The sequence below is a fragment of the Fundulus heteroclitus genome, chromosome 12 (assembly GCF_011125445.2).
Source record: "Fundulus heteroclitus isolate FHET01 chromosome 12, MU-UCD_Fhet_4.1, whole genome shotgun sequence".
NCBI lineage: Eukaryota > Metazoa > Chordata > Actinopteri > Cyprinodontiformes > Fundulidae > Fundulus > Fundulus heteroclitus.
Window position 1 is genome coordinate 19,525,016 of NC_046372.1, and position 21,509 is coordinate 19,546,524.

At 38.5% G+C, this 21,509-nt stretch overlaps 1 protein-coding gene across 1 annotated transcript; it reads right to left on the minus strand.

The window, feature by feature from the left end:
• Positions 1-6,907: 6,907 nt before the first annotated feature.
• On the minus strand, positions 6,908-8,479 carry LOC118564882 (nuclear factor 7, brain-like). The gene has a single exon (XM_036144214.1). It carries the CDS (start codon positions 8,351-8,353, stop codon positions 6,926-6,928), a length of 1,428 nt encoding a protein of 475 aa, XP_036000107.1. The 5' UTR covers positions 8,354-8,479; the 3' UTR covers positions 6,908-6,925.
• Between the last annotated feature and the right edge of the window lie 13,030 nt (positions 8,480-21,509).

Here is a 21,509-nt window from a genome sequence, read left to right on the forward strand (position 1 = left end):
AAATGTTACTAAATAAATGTATTAATTAATTTGTTTCTAATATTCTGAATAAATGTTGAATGTTTATTTCTATCATGTCACTAAACTGATTAAACTTTTTACTTTTCAATTCATATTAAAACCTTTGTGACAAAAACTTTATATAAAAAAGTTTTTTATTTTAATCTGAATCTTCTAAACTGACATGAACAGTAGAGTCTCTGTTAAGAACGCTACAGATAATGTGAATTATCACATAATTTCAGAGATGCATAATTTCTTATGCATCTCTGGGTCGATCTTTTCACTCGGTCTCCACTGAATGATAAAATAATTCATTCATCTTTTAAACACAAAGTATTTTATCAGCATCAGCTGTCAGATTGAGCAGATATTTATATTCCTGTTCAGTCACTGATCAGTTTGTTCTGCATCCTTTATGCTGCAGGTGTCAGTTGTGGCTACAGATCTTCAACACGTGTCTCATAGGTTGACTTAAAGACCGCTGCCATCATGAAGTGACGCCTCTGAACTGATTTTGTTCATTATCTGTGATGGAAGTCAAATATCAGCAGGAGTCCTTCGCTGCTGCATGTTTGTTCAGCCTGTGTTACATTTTAACATCACATTATATCATCAGATTTAAAGTTTGGTCTAAAATCCTCTGATCCTTCACAGGAACCATCAACTGGCCTGGAGGTCCAACTATAACTGAACGCTCCAGGCTGCAGCAGAATCAGGAGACTGAGAAAGAGACTCAGCTGTCCTCCACAGAGAGCAGAGAAGAAGAAAAAGAGAGAAGCAACAGGAGGTTGAAGCTAAATGATGAGTCCAATCTCCTCAGTCACCTCCAAGATCTTCAGGACAGTTTGTTTTTCTCTGTTGGTTCATGACTGGAACTGAAACCTTCTTAGTTGTGTTTTTACCTGAGGAGAAATGTTACGATAAATGTTGATGTTTTTTTTTTTTTTTTGCTACAACTTTTAACTAGAGGAGTGTGCATCGAAACGATCTGTTTACTTCTTTCAACAGGAAGAGATCTTCAGGTTGTCCAAAGACGACTCGCTCAAAAAGAAGAACTCATTCGACCTGTTTTAACGTTGCCAATCTGATTTAGATTTAATTTTAAAATTTCAGTCTTAACCTTCAGAGCTGTACATGGACAGACTCCTTCCTATGTTGCTGAATTTATTCAGACACATTCCTCCTCCTGTAGTCTGAGTTCCTCTTATCAGAACCTTCTAGTGGATCCTGGACCCGCTTCAGGACCTGAGGAGACCAATCTCTCCAAGCTGTTGCTGCCAGACTTTTGAACAAACTGCTTCTATTTCTATGGAGTTTGGACATTGTGGAAACTTTTAGAAAACTTCTGAAGACATTTTTGTTCCAAGAAGCTTTAAGTTCAACTTGTTTTTATTGTGTTGTCTTTCATATATCGTACATTGTTGTGTAGTTTGTTGGGTTTCCCCTTTTTGTGGATCACTTTCTGACATTTCTCTATGAAAAGGTATAAATAAACTTCTACTTTACCTTCATACTTGTAAAAAAAGAACAACGCTGGAACCTGCTACCAACCCAGTTCCTCTGATGAGACTGACTGTTATTTAATCCCAGGATGTTCTGATAAATCTGAATAAAGCCGTCACCAGTATAGTTCTGATTGTTTTGTGATTGTTGGTAAAACTCACTCAGCAGGACGTCTTCCAGGTCTGGTTATAATTAAGAAATCTGACTCTAGTTCTCACTGACCAACATCGGTTTGATCCTCTGTTTTATTAAATGCAGTGAAGCTCTGAGTCTGCAGTATCAGTGACGTGTTTTCAAGGTGATTTATCTCTGCTGTGTGTGTTTGTCTCCAGCAGGTGGCGCTGGTGGTGAGGACATCATAGCTGAACGTTTAACTTCTGTAATAATTCATCACATTATCTAACCTGACTCCGCCAGATAGATTTGCTCCGCATATCCATCTGGAAACCTTCCGTTGAAGTAATTTTGGGAAGGGGCGAAAATACTGGTTAGCTGATTGGCCTATGTTGGTGATAGACGGGCCAAATGAACCAATCAGATTCGTCGTCACTCTGTTACGAGCGACGACGAAAACACAACCACAAGCCAAGCTACTCTTGCTGCTGCAGGTAAAGGCTCGTTAGCTCAGCAGAGAAATACTCTGTAATTCCGATAAAACTTGCTCGATAGCCACGCTAACGCTAGTTTCATCGGCTGAAGCCGCCATGTTCTTTAGACTGAACTGACGCGCTTCCCGTTGCGTCACACCTCAACCCGCCTCAAAGCCAACGCTGATTGGACGTTCGTTTGGTGAACGGCTCCAAATTTTCTTCAACGGAGAGTAGCCAGACTGATCTGCGAGTGAAACCTTTAAAGCTCGCGAGATCAGGATGGTCTCACGAGGCTACACATTATCCTTCAGACTGAAGAAACTTTTTTCTCCAATACTTCATGTGCTTCAGCTGCAGATCAACAACAAGTTCAGAGAATTTAAATGAAGAAAAAAACCTAAAGACTGAACTTTTTCATCCTGCAAACAGTAAACATTCAGTTCAGTGTTTTCTTTATCAGCAGACACGTTCTCACTAAAAATAACACGGAACGAGCAGGAAGCTGCATATTGAGGGTTCTGTCACAGTATTTCTATTTTTCTCTGTGTGTGAAAGATGAACCTCAGGTTTTTTGATGATATTATCTGTGAATGATATCTGTTGTAATATAATTTGAAACAGGCAGATATCAGGACAACCCTGTTAGGAACTGTTTCACACATTCAGGTGGTGGATTTGTTTAGGAGAAAGTTTCCTAGTTTCTAGCCCCAGTCTGACCCTGGTTGTATCCTTGATGCTAAAAGCAAGAAGGGATTTCATTTATTTTTCAGCTGCTGTGTTGGTGCTAAATTAGGAGAAAGGTTGTTTACAGAATGACAGAATCAATTAGGATCTATGGTAACTTATTAGACTCCAGAACTCTGTTAGAATGATAGTTTTCACAGTGTTTGTTTGTTCAGTCTGTGTTCTGTTGTTATATCATCTAAGCCGGTTCTTCCTAAACCTTCAGCTTCTGACCCACAAACTAACAGGAAGAGACTCATGAGCCCAACTAGTGACTGAGTATAAAACCAGTTTAATTAAACAAGGATATAATGACAGGACAAGCAGCATCATTAGCCAACATTTTGCTTTCATCTATTCATAGTTTTATCATTTATATCAGAAAGATGTTTTAACATTATCTTTGTGGTTCAGCTGGATTTCTGAAGAGGGTCTCCAGACCCACACTTGCTGATCCGTGACCCCCAGTGGGGTCCTGACTCCAGCTTTGAGAACCACTGATCCAAGCAACAGCTTTAAAGTTTGATTTCAAGTCCTCTGAACCTTCACAGAAGTCATGAACACGGTAACAGACCTGAACATGAGTTCATGCTCCTGATGAAGATGCATCAGGAGCTGCTGATGGATTTCATCAGAGGTTCCTGTTTCTTTCTGCTCCTTTTCATTATTTGTTTTCTCTCATTTCATCATCTTGGTTCATGTTAAACTGTATTTATGATTTAGTAGCTCCAAACTGTTATAAAGGATAATATCCTCACAGATAACGATGTTTCATGGATCATGTTTTGCTGCTTCTCATTTCTTGTGTTTCTTTTTGAATTCATCCATCAGTAATTTAAACTTCTGGAGATTTCTCACTGATCTGTAATAAAATCAATGTTTACCATTATTTCTCATTGACTCTGACACATTTCTAATATTCTTTCACCTTTCTCTTCCTGTTAAACACAAACATTCTTTGACTAACAGAAACATCCAGTTCTGGTCAGAAGTTTAAATCCATTCATCGTAGGAATGAAAGTCATTATTCTGGACTTTTAATGATTTAGTTGGACTATTTTTTTAGAATAAAATGATCACATCCAGCCTAAATGAACTTTCATAACAAGTTTGGATTTAGTTTCATCCACTAAGGGTCATAATTATACATACTGGCTCAAATATATTCCTCCAGACCCTCCAGCCTTTGGTTTAATGTCCCTTAGTGAGCTGGACCTGGACCACACACTGTTTGTAGCCATCATCAAGATTCTGGCAAATTTCTGACTCTTCTTTCGAGAAAAGGTGGAGTTCATTCATGAACTGGTTGGTTTCCCGTCACTGATTCAACTTTTGATCCTGATCCACAAACTGGAAACAGGACTGATGTCAGGACTTTGGGAAGACATTTCCAGAACCTTCATGCTTCTTGTTTTATCTACTCTAAAACCGGCTCTGATGTGTTTTCAATCAGTTTCTGACTTTATCTTGTATTTCTTTACCTGCTTTGATAAAACTAAATGATCTCAGTAATGTAATGCTACAGATAATAATAATAATAATAATAGTAATGTTAATATTTAACCAGGATGATGACTTGTTTCTGATCAGAACCAGAGCTGCACTTTGATCCTCTGAACAAATCTAACTTCCTGCAGTCTGAGCTTTATGTTTTCAAAGACTACAATTTCAGCTGTCGCTTTGCTACCAAGCATCCAGCTATGCTCAGAAACAGCCAAGGCAAGAACGGGTTGTTGGCGGCTAATTTACAAAATCAGCAAAACGTTTTTCGTCGACAAACTATGATCCAAGACTCAAGTACTAAGGCAAGTTTTCTGCTGGCATTCAAATTAGCAAAGTCTAGCAAACCTTTCTCCATGGGAGAGTTTTTAAAAGAACGCATGATTGAGACAGCAGGTGTCTTGTGTCCAGAGAGCAAAAGACAAGTTTGAAAAAATCAGATTATCACGCAGGACAGTGACTCAACTGATGAAGATATAGCGGCGAGTTAAACAAAAAGCTGGAGTCCTTTCATTTATATTCACTGGCACTGGATGAAAGTAACGATACAAAAAACATTGTTCAGCTCCTCAGTTTTATCTGAGGGATTAATGACAGTTTTGAGATAACGGAGTTTCTGACCATGGAGTCCCTGAAAGGACAAACGCAGGGAGAGGATTTATATTACCGGTTGTCTGCTGTCATGGAAAGAATGAAGCTGCATCCTCCATCAGGAATCTCTGTGTACCGGTCAGCGCATATAGCAGTTTAATCACATCATTAATCCAGCTGTAAAACTTGTTAACTTCATACCAGCAAAGGGGACTTCAGCATCGTTAATATATGTTTCTGGAGGAAACCGATGCCGATCATCAGGACTTGCTGATGAATTTCCTGAGCTGAGGGACAAGAACTGGCTTTGTGGCTTTACTTTTGGACATATTTTCACACATGAATGAGCTGAATGTAAAGTTACAGGGGAATCAAAGTCAATCAAAGTTTATTTATATAGCACTTTTCAACAGTCCATATGGTGCACAACGTGCTTTACAAGTTGAAATCAAATAAAAATATGTTGAGACAAAATAGATAAAAATCTATAGGAAAATAACAGGATAAACAGAGATAAAAACTAAAAAGTGCATAAAAGCACAATTCAAAACAATTGTAAGAGCTAGAGAAAAATAAAACCACAAGATAAACAAAAGTTATCCACAGTTGAACAACTAAGAGGGGAAAGATCAGTTTGTGCACAACACGTGAAATCATTTAAATCCAAATTCCCCTTATTCTTCAAACAAATTTCAAAAACATCTTTGGCTCATTTTCCCACGTTAGCCTTGCAAACAGAGGCTGCCCAAAACATGAAAAAAAAAAACAGGAAATTACTGAGCGACCTACTCAGAGAATTCTGCTGTCGGTTCTCTGATTTTGAGAAAATGGACAAGTCACTTCAGCTGGTGTCCATTATCACAAGATCCTGAAACAGCACTACAGGTCTGACTCCGTGTTAAAGGACAATTTCAGCTCTCATAAACTGAATGATTTTTATGCTTCACTTAATGATGTCACGTTTCCAAACCTGCGGAGGGAAGCCCAGAAGATGCTGCTGCTGTTTGTCTCAACCTACATGTGAGAGCAGACGTTCAGACTCATGAACTTCAACAAAGTCCATCACAGATCTAAGTTAATGCAGCAACACCTGAGCTCCATCCTGAGAACCGCCACAACAAAACTAACTCCAGACTTTGATGCACTGACAAAAAAAAGGTCGTCGACAACTGTTCTTACTGAAAGTGAATGTGATTTCACTATGTTGTGGAAAAATATATATAATTTGTACAATAAGCCTTGGATATTCATGCTTTACTATCTGTTAAAGCTAAAACCTTTTATGCAATGGCTTTACGTGTCATTTTTAGTAGTTTACACAAATATTTCATACATCTTCTCCTAGCGCAGCGCCTCTGTCAGATTTAAGAACCCATTGTGGCCCACAAGTCAAAAACTTTGCCCACCCCTGTCCTACATGGAGGAGCTGCAGGAGCTCTGCAGGCTGCAAAGAGACCAGAACCTGGAGCATCTGGACCAGGTCGGGTTCTGGATCCAGTTTACTGTGAGGAACAACAGAACTGCTATCAGAAACAGTTCTCCATTATTCCACTCTCTGCTGGTGAATATGAACTGATTCTATAAATGTTTCAGGAGAAAAAAACTTTGTGATTTAAATCTTTCTATCAGCATAAATAATAACTGGACTAATAGAACTGGCTGCTGGTTCTGACTGTGATTTGAAGTCCAGTGAACTACAGAGTTTTTCTTCAACAGTCAAACTGAAAAAGGAAAAATTGTCCAATGCTGGTAAGAAAGATTACAACGAAATACTGAAGTAAAAACATTCCTAAATGGTTATTTTTTACTAGTTTCACAAAAATAAAAACAGTCATTAAATGATAAAGATGTTTTGATTTTCAAAAAAAAAATTTAGTCATGTTTTCCTATTTTTAATTTCGAATTAAAGTTTAAAAACCTTGAAAACAATATTGTGTTCATTTGCAATTTAAAACAAAGGTTGGTCTAACTGCAGTCTAAAAAATATATATATTTTAAAAACACAACTTTGATTTTTAAACAGAAATCTCAGTTTGACAGATTTTGAGATCAGAAGTTTTGGCATCAGCAGCTTCTCCAACAGCTAAAAAAGGGAAGAGTTTTTCAGTGAAAGTGTCTCTGTGAGTGTAGATGTGAGACATGTCTTCAGGGTCGTAGAAGGACACCTCCCCCCTGTCATAATCCAGCTGGACTCTGATCTTCTGGAGATTCTTCTTCACTGTGAGAGTTTGACCAGAACCATTATTGCATTTTCCATCACCATGAACTAAACACCAGGTTCCATCTTTTGGTGAAGCAGATGTCTCTCCCTTCCTCTCAACTGACTCTTTAACATAACCGATATTCCAGTCAGGATGGTCTCCCACCTCCACCTCCCAGCTGTGTTTCCCTGAGCTGAAGCCCTCAGAACCAAAAACCTCAGGGTACATAGTGTTTCTCTCTGGATTATCAGGAAGCTGCTGCCAAGTGTCTCCACATCTCACACTGGTCAGATCATCAGACAGGTAGAGTAATCTATATGCAGTGTTTGGGTCCAGAATGACAGGACTGAAGTGGACCTTGTCCTTCATCTTCTCCCAGACTCTGAAGGACAGGTTGCCCAGGTGTTTGGCCACATCTATCAGAGCTCCTGAGACCAGCTGTGGATCTGACAGTGACCTCTGACCTCTGGCTCTGCTCTGAGTGGCTTTATAACTGCTGAGGAACAACACGTTGTCTTTCTGCAGGTCTTCTTCAACAGCAGAGATGCTGTCTGACAGAGAGGAGATCTGCTCCTGGATCCTCTTCATCTCTCTGCTGATAATCTTCCCCTTCTGCTCCTCTTCCTCCCTCAGAGCTGCCAGTCTGAACTCCTCTTCCTCTTTCAGGAACTGGTGGAGCTTGTTGAACTCTGCTCTGATCTGTCTCTCTGTGGACAACAGCTGCTTCTTGGAGTGTTGAATCACATCCTCGTATGTTTTCTCCACCTGTTTGTGTTTGTTCCTCTTGTCCTGCAGAGACTTTAAGTCAGATCTCAGCTGTTCCTTCAGCTCACTGACTGCTTGTTCTACAGGAACCACTTTGTGACTCTGGTGGAGAGAAAACTCACAGACAGAACACACAGCTCTCTGCTCGTCTTCACAGAACAGTTTAGGGTCTTCTTGGTGTTTGCTGCAGACCACCATCAGCTGCTTTGCTCCTTTTTCTGCCTCAGATGATCCAGATTTCTTTCTTCCAGTAAAAGAGTCAGCCAGTTCCTTCAGAGTGAAGTTTACTAATGGATCATCCTTGGAAGATCTTCTTTTACAGATGGGACAGTTCTTGTTTCCAGTTTGTTCCCAGAATTTCTGCAGGCAGCTTGAACAGAAGCTGTGGTTGCAGCTCAGAGACACAGGATCTCTGAAAGTCTCTGAACACACATGGCAGCTCAGGAAACTTTCAAAAAGAGCGATTTTCTCAGCCATTTTGTGTTGAATTATTTCAACAGCCAAACTCACCAAAAGTTTCAGCTGCTTCTTCTTAAAATCTTCCAAGTATTTCCGTGTTCATTCAGCAGAGATCTGACACCCAGTAATGGCGTCTCAGCTCAGTTCAATAACGTCTGAAAATACTTTCTGTTTCTCTAACCGGTTTGTCACGTATTAAATCAAACAATCTGCTGTATCAGTTTATCTCCAGCAGGTGGTGGTGTCGGAACTTCTTTCACAGCTGAAATAAAATGGTTGAAATATTTTATTTGTTTACGGAGTTGAAAACTGACTTCAATGTTTACTTGAATAGTCTGGTTACTGAAATGTGATTTACAAATTAACTTGCCTTTCTCACTATTGTAACCTACCTTGTAATATTACATTCCAACTTAAAAAAAAATACATTTGTGGAAATCATCTTTAAAGGCAGAACGCTGGAGATAGGCACCAGCAACCCCGCGACCCCATGAGGGATAAAGCGGTTTGGAAAATGGATGGATGGATGGATCTTTAAAGGCAGGATTTTATTTAGGTCGTTTCCTGTAGTTAATTATTTTTTTCCTTAAAATTTTTTTTTTGACCGGCCTGGTTTTTGATTGGACTATAGTATCAAAAGCCAAAAAAATATCCACACCACTGCATTATTTTAAAGTACAGGGGTTGGACAATGAAACTGAAACACCTGGTTTTAGACCACAATAATTTATTAGTATGGTGTAGGGCCTCCTTTTGCGGCCAATACAGCGTCAATTCGTCTTGGGAATGACATATACAAGTCCTGCACAGTGGTCAGAGGGATTTTAAGCCATTTTTCTTGCAGGATAGTAGCCAGGTCACGACGTGATGCTGGTGGAGGAAAATGTTTCCTGACTCGCTCCTCCAAAACACCCCAAAGTGGCTCAATAATATTTAGATCTGGTGACTGTGCAGGCCATGGGAGATGTTCAACTTCACTTTCATGTTCATCAAACCAATCTTTCACCAGTCTTGCTGTGTGTATTGGTGCATTGTCATCCTGATACACGGCACCTCCTTCAGGATACAATGTTTGAACCATTGGATGCACATGGTCCTCCAGAATGGTTCAGTAGTCCTTGGCAGTGACGCACCAAATATGGGGCCAAGGGAATGCCATGATATGGCAGCCCAAACCATCACTGATCCACCCCCATGCTTCACTCTTGGCCTGCAACAGTCTGAGTGGTACGCTTCTTTGGGGCTTCTCCACACCGTAACTCTCCCGGATGTGGGGAAAACAGTAAAGGTGGACTCATCAGAGAACAATACATGTTTCAAATTGTCCACAGCCCAAGATTTGTGCTCCTTGCACCATTAAAACCGACGTTTGGCATTGGCACGAGTGACCAAAGGTTTGGCTATAGCAGCCCGGCCGTGGATATTGACCCTGTGGAGCTCCCGACGGACAGTTTTGGTGGAAACAGGAGAGTTGAGGTGCATATTTAATTCTGCTGTGACTTGGGGAGCCGTGGTTTTATGTTTTTTGGATACAATCCGGGTTAGCAGCCGAACATCCCTTTCAGACAGCTTCCTCTTGCGTCCACAGTTAATCCTGTTGGATGTGGTTCGTTCGTCCTTCTTGGTGGTATGCAGACATTACCCTGGATACCGTGGCTCTTGATACATCACAAAGACTTGCTGTCTTGGTCACAGATGCGCCAGCAAGACGTTCACCAACAATGTGTCCTCTTTTGAACTCTGGTATATCACCCATAATGTTGTGTGCATTGCAATATTTTGAGCAAAACTGTGATCTTACCCTGCTAATTGGACCTTCACACTCTGCTCTTATTGGTTCAATGTGCAATTAACGAAGATTGGCCACCAGGCTGGTCCAATTTAGCCATGAAACCTCCCACACTAAAATGAGAGGTGTTTCAGTTTCATTGTTCAACCCCTGTATGTTACATAACATTGTTCATATTGGTCCAACAAACTATTTTGGTCTTTTTGTGTTATTAAGTTATTAGTTGATCAGATTATTGAAGAACATGTGCTGCACTAAATGATTAATAACAGAAATCTATCACAAAAAAGTTACTAAATATTTTTTATACTAAATTTAAAGATGAAGAGAATTTATGGAGAAACAGGAACTAAAATAAAGCCCAGGACAATTTTTGTCTGTTTTTACTTCAATCATAACTTTAATTTTCTTTAATTTCAGTCACATATTGAACATGTAAAGAAGTTGGAAGATTAAACTAGAGGTTTTCTTCAGAAATAAATCTTACTTTTCTCTCAGTGTAGGAAGCATCTTGTCTTAATGACCTTCCTGCCTCTGTTAGATTACTGTGATGTTGTTTCTATAAATGCATCTGCCACCTCTCTGCAGATGTTGGATGCTGTCTATCATGGAGCATTACGGTTCATAACAGGTTGTAAATCTCTCACTCATCGCTGTACTTTTTATTGTCTAGTCAACTGGCATCATTATTAATCTTTAAACTCATGCATTGGTACATTTTCATCTGTAAAGTTATCATTGGACTGTTTCCACCTTATTTATCCTCCTACATGTCACTCAGACAGTCCATCTACAGACTTCACTCTCAGGACTTTATCTCCTTCAGCGCTCCGTTAGTGCGATCAGAACCTGAGAACAAAAGCATTTTCTGACTCTCAAGCCCGGCGCTAAACAATTTGATGCCCTAGGCAAGACTTTAGGTGGCGCCCCCTTGCATTACTGTACAGTACTTGCATGTCTACTAGTGTACATATACTTATAAGAAACTAAAAAGCTTTGTCTTGGACATTTTTTATTTACGTATAACAATATTCACATTCAAAAAACTTTCAAATAATAAATAAACAAAACAAATGAACTCAACATATTAAATACAATATAAATAGCTTATATAAAGTATTACGTTTAAATACTCCCCAAAAAGTGTAAATAAGTGACATTAACTTAAATGCAATATAAATATGGCACTGTGCAAAGTAAGAAATCAAAGAACTGAGAAGGCACAAAAAATACAAGGATTTAAATAAAAGAAAAAAAATAACATGAACATATGATCTTACAAATAGCTCTTGTGGTGATTTTAGTCTGCCTTAACTTGAAATACTTCAAAAACTATATGCCACCACTTTTCTCACATTCCTTACTCTCACATGACTACAGCTTTACTCTCCTGGATTTTCTTGAAGCAAAGTCATCCACAACATCATCATATGACAACTGATTTGAGACCACATGATTAATGCTTATGATGGAAAGTCCACTGAGACGTTCTTGCATCATAGTAGATCTCAGGTAAGTTTTAATTAGTTTAAGCTTGGAAAAGCTTCTTTAAGCACCAGCAACCGTAACATGAAGAGTGGCTGAGATTCTTAAAGCGACCCACATGTTGGTGTAAATTTCTGCTAGCTTCTTCTCATGCAGGAAGGCTAAAAGTTCAAGTTTGTCATATTTGTTGATGGCAATGGTGGAAAATTTTGCAATTCCCTTGTAAGTTCTGCTCCATCAATGTCCTGCTGGCTGTCCTGGGTCAGAGCGGTACTTAGGGTTTGACACTTCTGTAGCAGCTCTTTTTCTTCTAAGTTGGGGAAATCGAGGAGCACACCAAACATGTTATTCACGTCTCCAAGATTCTGAAATCTCTCATCAAATGAAGAAATGGCAGTATCCATGACTACATTAAAAAAAATTTGGTTTCCATTTTTTGTAGTGCATCTTGAATGGGCTCATCTGGAGACTCATAGCCAAAGTGAGTTTTTGTGGTTCTCAATCGTTTTATTTCTAGTTCAGTCTCCACATTCATGTCTTCACACATCTCCTTGGCTGATGTCAGAAAATCCAGTGTTCCTGGAACTGGTGAGGGAATCTCTTGTTTTCCTCAGCAGGTCAACAGCTACGTCAAGCTGCATGGAGGGTGACTGCATCAGTTTACTGACATGCTGGATTTTGCTGAGAACGTCATACCGTATGGCTGTACAAATGCAAAAGCGAAATAATCCAATCTCCTCAGCTAAAGATTGGGCTTCAACTCTCACTACAGGGTCTGTAGTTTCCCCTCTCACCTCCAGAAGAGCCTCCCGGATTTGCCCAGCCTGATACTTTACTGCCTCAACGCCTTAGTCCGTCTTTTGTTTTAGGGAATGTGAAGCAGTTTTCTGTTTGAAATGGAACTCTGTGAACCAACTATGTTCGTACCTTATCAGTTAGAGGATGTGGCCAGTCAGCCGGGTCTACTGGAGCAACAGGAGGACCGTTTGATGCTGCTTCATCACTGCTGGGTTTGCTGCTGAGGTGGAAGCAGCAGGAGGATTTGCAAGGGTTTGACTGAGAAACCTCAGCAGCGCATCTGAAGACAGAAGAGGAATATGTGACACCAGTCTAATAATAAACACATGATTTCAAGTATAAAGTAAAATAAAATAAAATAATATAAACAAAAAAGAGATGTATGCATGTACACTATCATTTATAATATACAATATAATTTTTGGTTTAGTAATATTACTGTAATTTATTGTTATTACAGTGAAATGCTAATTAGAAGAATGCAATGGATCAGTAAACTGCAGTATAATGTACTATAACATGTGGGAATGCTAACTTTGCTGTAACATTATTGTACACTTTAACACTAACATAGTTTAACATGATGAACACACTTTAGATAATATGAGCTATAATACAGCTAATAGCTAGGCTTATAACTATGAAAAATTAATAATATTTTGAATGACTATTACCACCTGGGAACATAGACATCATATACGTAGATGCGTCGCTGGGCGCAGGTTCGCACGTCAACGCCATATTGTATGTGGCAGAAAAAAGTTAATTGATTGACGTGCTAATTATGTGAGCAAGACGGTTATTAGTAGAGAAGCTGTGCTGTGGAGCAGCAGCAAGGAAGGAAGCTGAAGATGTCTGTTTGTTCTTCATTTCTACTTCTATGCCTGGGTCAGCCAGCGAGGCATGTTATTTTTGTATGTTAATATAACTTTCTTTTTTTACTGTCTTACTGTTACTATAAGTTTATGTTGTATTTCAGTTCGACAGTGACGTGGATGGCGTAAGTGTCATGTGAAGCTGTAAGACGGTGGCATCATGAGCCTGTAAAGACTGTGCAAAGAAAAATAAAGACATCTTGCCATCAGTCAAACAAACTCTTTTTACTGACATTCCACGGTTAAAGAAGTGGTAGAAGTGACACACAGTTTGCAGAATTATTTCACTCCTAAAGTAATAGGACCAGGTTAGATTATTTTATTTATTTTTATTCTTTACGAGAATAAATTCAGGAGAATGAAGCTAAAGGGATAAATAAAATATTTCAAATACAAAGTATATTCAGATATTAAAGTCCCTCTGATGCTGTTTAAGTGACTGAGTAACTGCAGATTTGCCACATTAAAGTTGGCGGACGCTCTGACGCATCGCAGCATAGGCAGAACCCGCCCAACGACGCGTCTACTCTTATATGATGTCTATGCCTGGGAAAAGGTAAAATAACCATGTCAATGCAATTAACAGTATATCTGCTGAATAAATCTAATATATACACATTTGCCTGAGGATGGCAATGGGGGGAGGGGGCATTTAAATCACTATTTTCCAACAACTGGGCCCTTCCATAACATTAACTGATGTTAAAACTAACAAATAGTGCTCGCTATTTATTGATTAGCCAACTATGTCATGCTAACGGCTAATGCTATTATCGATCATTGTTATGCAACAGCAAAATAATATTATCATCATCTTTACTCTAACATTACCTCTGTCTTTGTCACGTTTTTCCTCCTCTTATTTTCTTTTTTTCCTCCCCTGGGCACCAGACAGTTTAGGACTTGTTGATATTATAAGGTTTTAGATGCAACAAAGACCGAAAACCGAGTTGCAGGTAAAAGAAGTCAGATTATCTTTTTTTTTATTAAGGTAGAGGTACAGGCCGGCGCCCCTAGCAATTGCCTAGATTGCCTAAGCGACAGGCCGGCCCTGGAGCCACGAGTTAAATCAAACAATCTGCTTTATCAGTTTATTTCCTTTAGGTGATGCTGTCTGGACTAATTTCATAGGAGAAATAAAACCGTTTAAATCTTATTTTAAATTAGATTAGATTTTAAAACTGAATTGAATGTTTACTTGAATAGTCTTGTTTTTGAAATGCGCGTTACAAAAAGACTTTCTCACTATTTTAACCTACCTTGTAATATTACATTATAAATCAAACAAATACATTTGTGGAAATCAAACATTTTTAAAATCAGGATTTAACTTAGGTCCAGTTTCCTGCAGTATTTTTTTCATTAAACTTTTTGTTGACATGCTTGGTTTTATTGGACTATAGTATCAAAAGCCAAAAAATATCCACTCCAGGGCTTTGTTTTAAAGTATGTTACACAACATTGTTCATATTGGTCCGAAGAACTATTTTGGTCTTTTTCTGTTAAAGTTATTAGTTGATTCTTCCTCAGATTGATGAAGAACATGATGTGTTCTAAATGATTTATAATGGAAATTTATCACAAAAAATGTTACTAAATACATTTCTAATTACTTTCTAAAATTCTGAGTAAATGTTGAATGTTTATTTCTATCATGTCACTAAACTGATTAAACTTTTTACTTTTCAATTCATATTAAAACCTTTTATGACAAAAATTTATATAAAAAACTTTTTTTTAAATCTGAATCTTCTAAACTGACATGAACACCAGAGTCTCTGTTGAAAACGCTACAGATAATCTGAATTACTTAGAATTTCTTCTGCATCTCTGGGTCGATCATTTCAGTCTGTCTCCACTGATTGATAAAATAATTCATTCATCTTTTACACACAAAGTATTTTACCAGCATCAGATCTCAGATTGAGCAGATATTTATATTCCTGTTTACAGTCACTGATCAGTTTGTTCTGCATTCTTTATGCTGCAGGTGTCAGTTGTGGCTACAGATCTTCAACACGTGTCTCATAGGTTGACTTAAAGACCGCTGCCATCATGAAGTGACGCCTCAGAACTGATTTTGTTCATTATCTGTGATGAAAGTCAAATATCAGCAGTCTTGAGTCCTTCACTGCTGCATGTTTGTTCAGCCTGTGTTACATTTTGATGTCACATTATTTTATCATCAGATTTAAAGTTTGGTCTAAAATCCTCTGATCCTTCACAGGAACCATCAACTGGCCTGGAGGTCCAACTATAAGTGAACGCTCCAGGCTGCAGCAGAATCAGGAGACTGAGGAAGAGACTCAGCTGTCCTCCACAGAGAGCAGAGAAGAAGAAAAAGAGAGAAGCAACAGGAGGTTGAAGCTAAATGATGAGTCCAATCTCCTCAGTCACCTCCAAGATCTTCAGGACAGTTTGCTTTTCTCTGTTGGTTCATGACTGGAACTGAAACCTTCTTAGTTGTGTTTTTATCACAGGAGAAATGTTACGATGAATGTTGATGGTTTGCTTTTTTCTACATCTTTAAACTGGAAGAGTTTGCATTGTAACAATCTGTTTACTTCTTTCAACAGGAGGAGATCGACTCGTCTTCAGGTCGTTCAAAACTCTGCTGCAAGGCGACTGACTCATTCAAACTGAGGAACTCATTCAACCTGTTTTAACGTCGTTCCACTGGCTGCCAATCTGATTTAGATTTAATTTTAAAATCTCAGTCTTAACCTTCAGAGCTGTACATGGACAGACTCCTTCCTATATTGCTTAAATAATTCAGACATATTCCTCCTCCTGTAGTCTGAGCTCATCTTATCAGAACCTTCTAGTGGATCCTGGACCCGCTTCAGAACCTGAGATCAATCTCTCCAAGCTGTTGCTGCCAGACTTTTAGAAAAAACTGCTTCTATTTCTATAAAGTTTGGACTCTGTGGAAACTTTTAGAAAGCTGCTGAAGAAATTTTTATTCCAAAAAGCTTTTAGTTCAACTTGTTTTTATTGTGTTGTCTTTCATGTACCGTACATTGTTGTGTAGTTTGTTGGGTTTCCCCTTTTGTGGAGAACTTTGTGACATTTCTCTATGGAAGGGTATAAATAAACTTCTACTTTACCTTCATACTTGTAAAAAAAGAACAACGCTGGAACCTGCTACCAACCCAGTTCCTCTGATGAGACCGACTGTCATTTAATCCCAGGATGTTCTGATAAATCTGAATAAAGCCGTCACCAGTATAGTTCTGATTGTTTTGTGATTGTTGGTAAAACTCACTCAGCAGGACGTCTTCCAGGTCTGGTTATAATTAAGAAATCTGACTCTAGTTCTCACTGACCAACATCAGTTTGATCCTCTGTTTTATTAAATGCAGTGAAGCTCTGAGTCTGCAGCATCAGCAACGTGTTTTCAAGGTGATTTATCTCTGCTGTGTGTGTTTGTCTCCAGCAGGTGGCGCTGCTGGTGAGGACATCATAGCCGGACGTTTAACTTCTGTAATAATTCATCACAATATCCTTCAGACTGAAGAAAATAATTTCTCTAATACTTTATGTGCTTCAGCTGCAGATCAATAATAGGTTCAGATCATTTAAATAAAGAAAAAAACCTAAAGACTGAACTTTTTAATCCTGCAAACATTAAATATTCAGTTCAGTGTTTAATTTATCAGCAGACACGTTCTCACTAAAAATAACATGAAGAGAGCAGGAAGCTGCATATTGAGGCTTCTGTCACAGTATTTCTATTTTTCTCTGTGTGAAAGATGAACTTTAGATTTTTGATTATATTAACTGTAAATATCGTATCTGATGTAATATAATTTGAAACAGGCAGATATCAGGACAACCCTGTTAACAACTGTTTCACACATTCAGGTGGTGGATTTGTTTAGGAGAAAGTTTCCTAGTTTCTAGCCCCAGTATGACTCTGGTTGCATCCTTGATGCTAAAAGCAAGAAGGGATTTTATTTATTTTTCAGCTGCTGTGTTGGTGCTAAATTAGGAGAAAGGTTGTTTAGAGAATGACAGAATCAATTAGGATTTATGCTAACTTATTAGACGCCAGGCCTCTGTTAGAATGAGAGTTTTCACAGTGTTTGTTTGTTCAGTCTGTGTTCTGTTGTTATATCATCTAAGCCGGTTCTTCCTAAACCTTCAGCTTCTGACCCACAAACTAACAGGAAGAGACACATGAGCCCAACTAGAGACTGAGTATAAAACCAGTTTAATTAAACAAGAATATAATGACAGGACAAGCAGCATCAACAGCCAACATTTTGCTTTCATCTATTTATAGTTTTATCATTTATATCAGAAAGATGCTTTAACATTATCTTTGTTGTTCAGCTGGATTTCTGAAGAGGGTCTCCAGACCCACACTTGCTGATCGTGACCCCCAGTGGGGTCCTGACTCCAGCTTTCAGAACCACTGATCCAAGCAAACTGGAGGATAATATCCTCACAGATAACGATGTTTTGTGGATCACGTTTTGCTGCTTCTCATTTCTTTGTGTCTCTTTTTGAATTCAGACATAAGTAATTTAAACTTCTGGTGATTTCTCACTGATCTGTAATAATATCAATGTTTCCCATTTTTTCCCATTGACTCAGACTCATTTTTAATATCCCTTCACCTTCCTCTTCCTGTTAAACACAAAAAGTCTTTGAATAACAGAAAGCATCCAGTTCTGGTCAGAAGTTTAAATCCATTCATTGTGGGAATGAAAATCATTATTCTGGACTTTTAATGATTTAGTTGGACTGTTTTTAGAATAACATGATCACATCCAGCCTAAATGAACTTTCATAACAAGTTTGGATTTAGTTTCATCCACTAAGGGTCGTAATTATACATACAGGCTCAAATATACTCCTCCAGACCCACTAGCGTTTGGTTTAATGTCCCTTAGTGAGCTGGACCACACACTGTTTGTAGTCGTCATCAAGCTTCTGGCAAATTTCTGACTCTTCTTTCCAGAAAAGGTGGAGTTCATTCATGAACTGGTTGGTTTCCCGTCACTGACCCAACTTTTAATCCTGGTCCACAAACTGGCAACAAGACTGATGTCAGGACTTTGGGAAGACCGTTCCAGAACCTTCATGCTTTTTGTTTTATCTGCTCTAAAACTGGCTCTGATGTGTTTTCAACCAGCTTCTGACTTTATCTTGTATTTTTTACCTGCTTTGATAAAGCTAAATGATCTCAGTAATAAATGTAACGTTAATATTTAACCAGGATGATGACTTGTTTCTGATTAGAACCAGAGCTGCTCTTTGATCCTCTGAACAAATCTAACTTCCTGCAGTCTGAGCTTTATCACCCTCCTACATCAGCCATGGGCAAAGTACGGCCTGTGCGCCACAGCGGCCCGTCCAGCTTTTTAATCCGGCCCACCCAACTTGTCTAATTCAAAAATATTATCAAATTTCATTCATTTAGCATTTTAGGTGGCACACTCCAACCACCTTTATTAACAGTTCTTCGCGCTTTGGTCTTTAAACTCTTTTGCAAAAATCTGAATCAGAATCAGAAATACTTTAATAATCCCAGAGGAAAAATCAAAGAAGTGAACAATAACTGCCCAGTGTTTAATAAGGAGTGGACCAAAAATATTTCTTCACTGAAGTTCGATCAACGCTCTATGTTTGATATGCCAAAAAAACGTTTTCAGTTTTCAAAGACTATAATTTCAGCTGTCGCTTTGCTACCAAGCATCCAGCTATACTCAGAAACAGCCAAGGCAAGAACGGGTCGCTAATTTACAAAATCAGCAAAATGTTTTTTATCGACAAACTATGATCCAAGACTGAAGTACCAAGACAAGTTTTTAGCTGGCATTCAAATTAGTAAAACGCTAGCAAGCCTTTCTCCATAGGAGAGTTTTTAAAAGAACGCATGATTGAGACCGCAGGTGTCTTGTGTCTAGAGAGCAAAAGACAAGTTTGAAAAAATCAGATTATCACGCAGGACAGTGACTCGATTGATGAAGATATAGCGGCGAGTTAAACAAAAAGGCGGAGTCCTTTCATTTATATTCACTGGCACTGGATGAAAGTAACAATACAAAAAACATTGTTCAGCTCCTCGGTTTTATCCGAGGGATTCATGACAGTTTTGAGATAACGGAGATTCTGACCATGGAGTCCCTGAAAGGACAAATGCAGGGAGAGGATTTATATTACCGGTTGTCTGCTGTCATGGAAAGAATGAAGCTGCATCCTCCATCAGGAATCTCTGTGTACCGGTCAGCGCATATAGCAGTTTAATCACATCATTAATCCAGCTGTAAACTTGTTAACTTCAAACCAGCAAAGGGGAATTCAGGATGGTCAGTTTATGTTTCTGGAGGAAACCGATGCCGATCATCAGGACCTGCTTTACTGCTCTGGTGTCTGCTGGTTAGGTTTGGGTAAAGTGTTCCAACGAGTGTGGGAGCTGAAAGAGGAGATTTGGGCATTTTTTCAGATTAATCGGGAAATCAGATGAATTCCCTGAGCTGAGGGACAAGAACTGGCTTTGTGGCTTTACTTTTGCTGTGGACATATTTTCACACATGAATGAGCTGAATGTAAAGTTACAGGGGAATCAAAGTCAATCAAAGTTTATTTATATAGCACTTTTCAACAGTCCATATGGTGCACAACGTGCTTTACAAGTTGAAATCAAATAAAAATATGTTGAGACAAAATAGATAAAAATCTATAGGAAATAACAGGATAAACAGAGATAAAAACTAAAAAGTGCATAAAAGCACAATTCAAAACAATTGTAAGAGCTAGAGAAAAATAAAACCACAAGATAAACAAAAGTTATCCACAGTTGAACAACTAAGAGGGGAAAGATCAGTTTGTGCACAACACGTGAAATCATTTAAATCCAAATTCCCCTTATTCTTCAAACAAATTTCAAAAACATCTTTGGCTCATTTTCCCACGTTAGCCTTGCAAACAGAGGCTGCCCAAAACATGAAAAAAAAAAAACAGGAAATTACTGAGCGACCTACTCAGAGAATTCTGCTGTCGGTTCTCTGATTTTGAGAAAATGAACAAGTCACTTCAGCTGGTGTCCATTATCACAAGATCCTGAAACAGCACCACAGGTCTGACTCCGTGTTAAAGGACAATTTCAGCTCTCATAAACTGAATGATTTTTATGCTTCACTTAATGATGTCACGTTTCCAAACCTGTGGAGGGAAGCCCAGAAGATGCTGCCGCTGTTTGGATCAACCTACATGTGAGAGCAGACGTTCAGACTCATGAACTTCAACAAAGTCCATCACAGATCTAAGTTAATGCAGCAACACCTGAGCTCCATCCAGAGAACCGCCACAACAAAACTAACTCTAAACTTTGATGCACTGACAAAAAAAAGGTCGTCGACAACTGTTCTTACTGAAAGTGAACGTGATTTCACAATGTTGTGGGAAAAAATATATATTTTGCACAATAAGCCTTGAATATTCATGCTTTACTATCTGTTAAAGCTAAAACCTTTCATGCAATGGCTTCACGTGTCATTTTTAGTAGTTTACACAAATACTTCATATATCTTCTCCTAGCCCGGCCACTCTGTCAGATTTAAGAACCCATTGTGGCCCAAGAGTCAAAATCTTTGTCCACCCCTGTCCTACATGGAGGAGCTGCAGGAGCTCTGCAGGCTGCAAAGAGACCAGAACCTGGAGCATCTGGACCAGGTCGGGTTCTGGATCCAGTTTACTGTGAGGAACAACAGAACTGCTATCAGAAGTTCTCCATTAATCCAATCTCTGCTGGTGAATATGAACTGATTCTATAAACGTTTCAGGAGAAAAAACCTTTTATTTAAAGCTTTCTATCAGCATAAATAATAACTGGACTAATAGAACTGGCTGCTGGTTCTGACTGTGATTTGAAGTCCAGAGAACTACAGAGTTTTTCTTCAACAGTCAAATTGGAAAATGAAAAATTGTCCAATGCTGGTGAGAAAGATTACAACTAAATACTGAAGTAAAAACATTATAAAATGATTATTTTATACTTGTTTCACAAAAATAAAAACACTCATTAAATGTTAAAGATGTTTTGATTTTCAAAAAAAATGTTTTCCTATTTTTATTTTCAAATGAAAGTTTAAAAACCTCGAAAACAATAAAATAAACACGCTCATTAACAATTTAAAAAGGTTGGTCTGACTGCAAATAGAAAGATCTAGAAATGCAAAAAATAATTCTGAGAATTTTAAAAACTACAACTTGATGT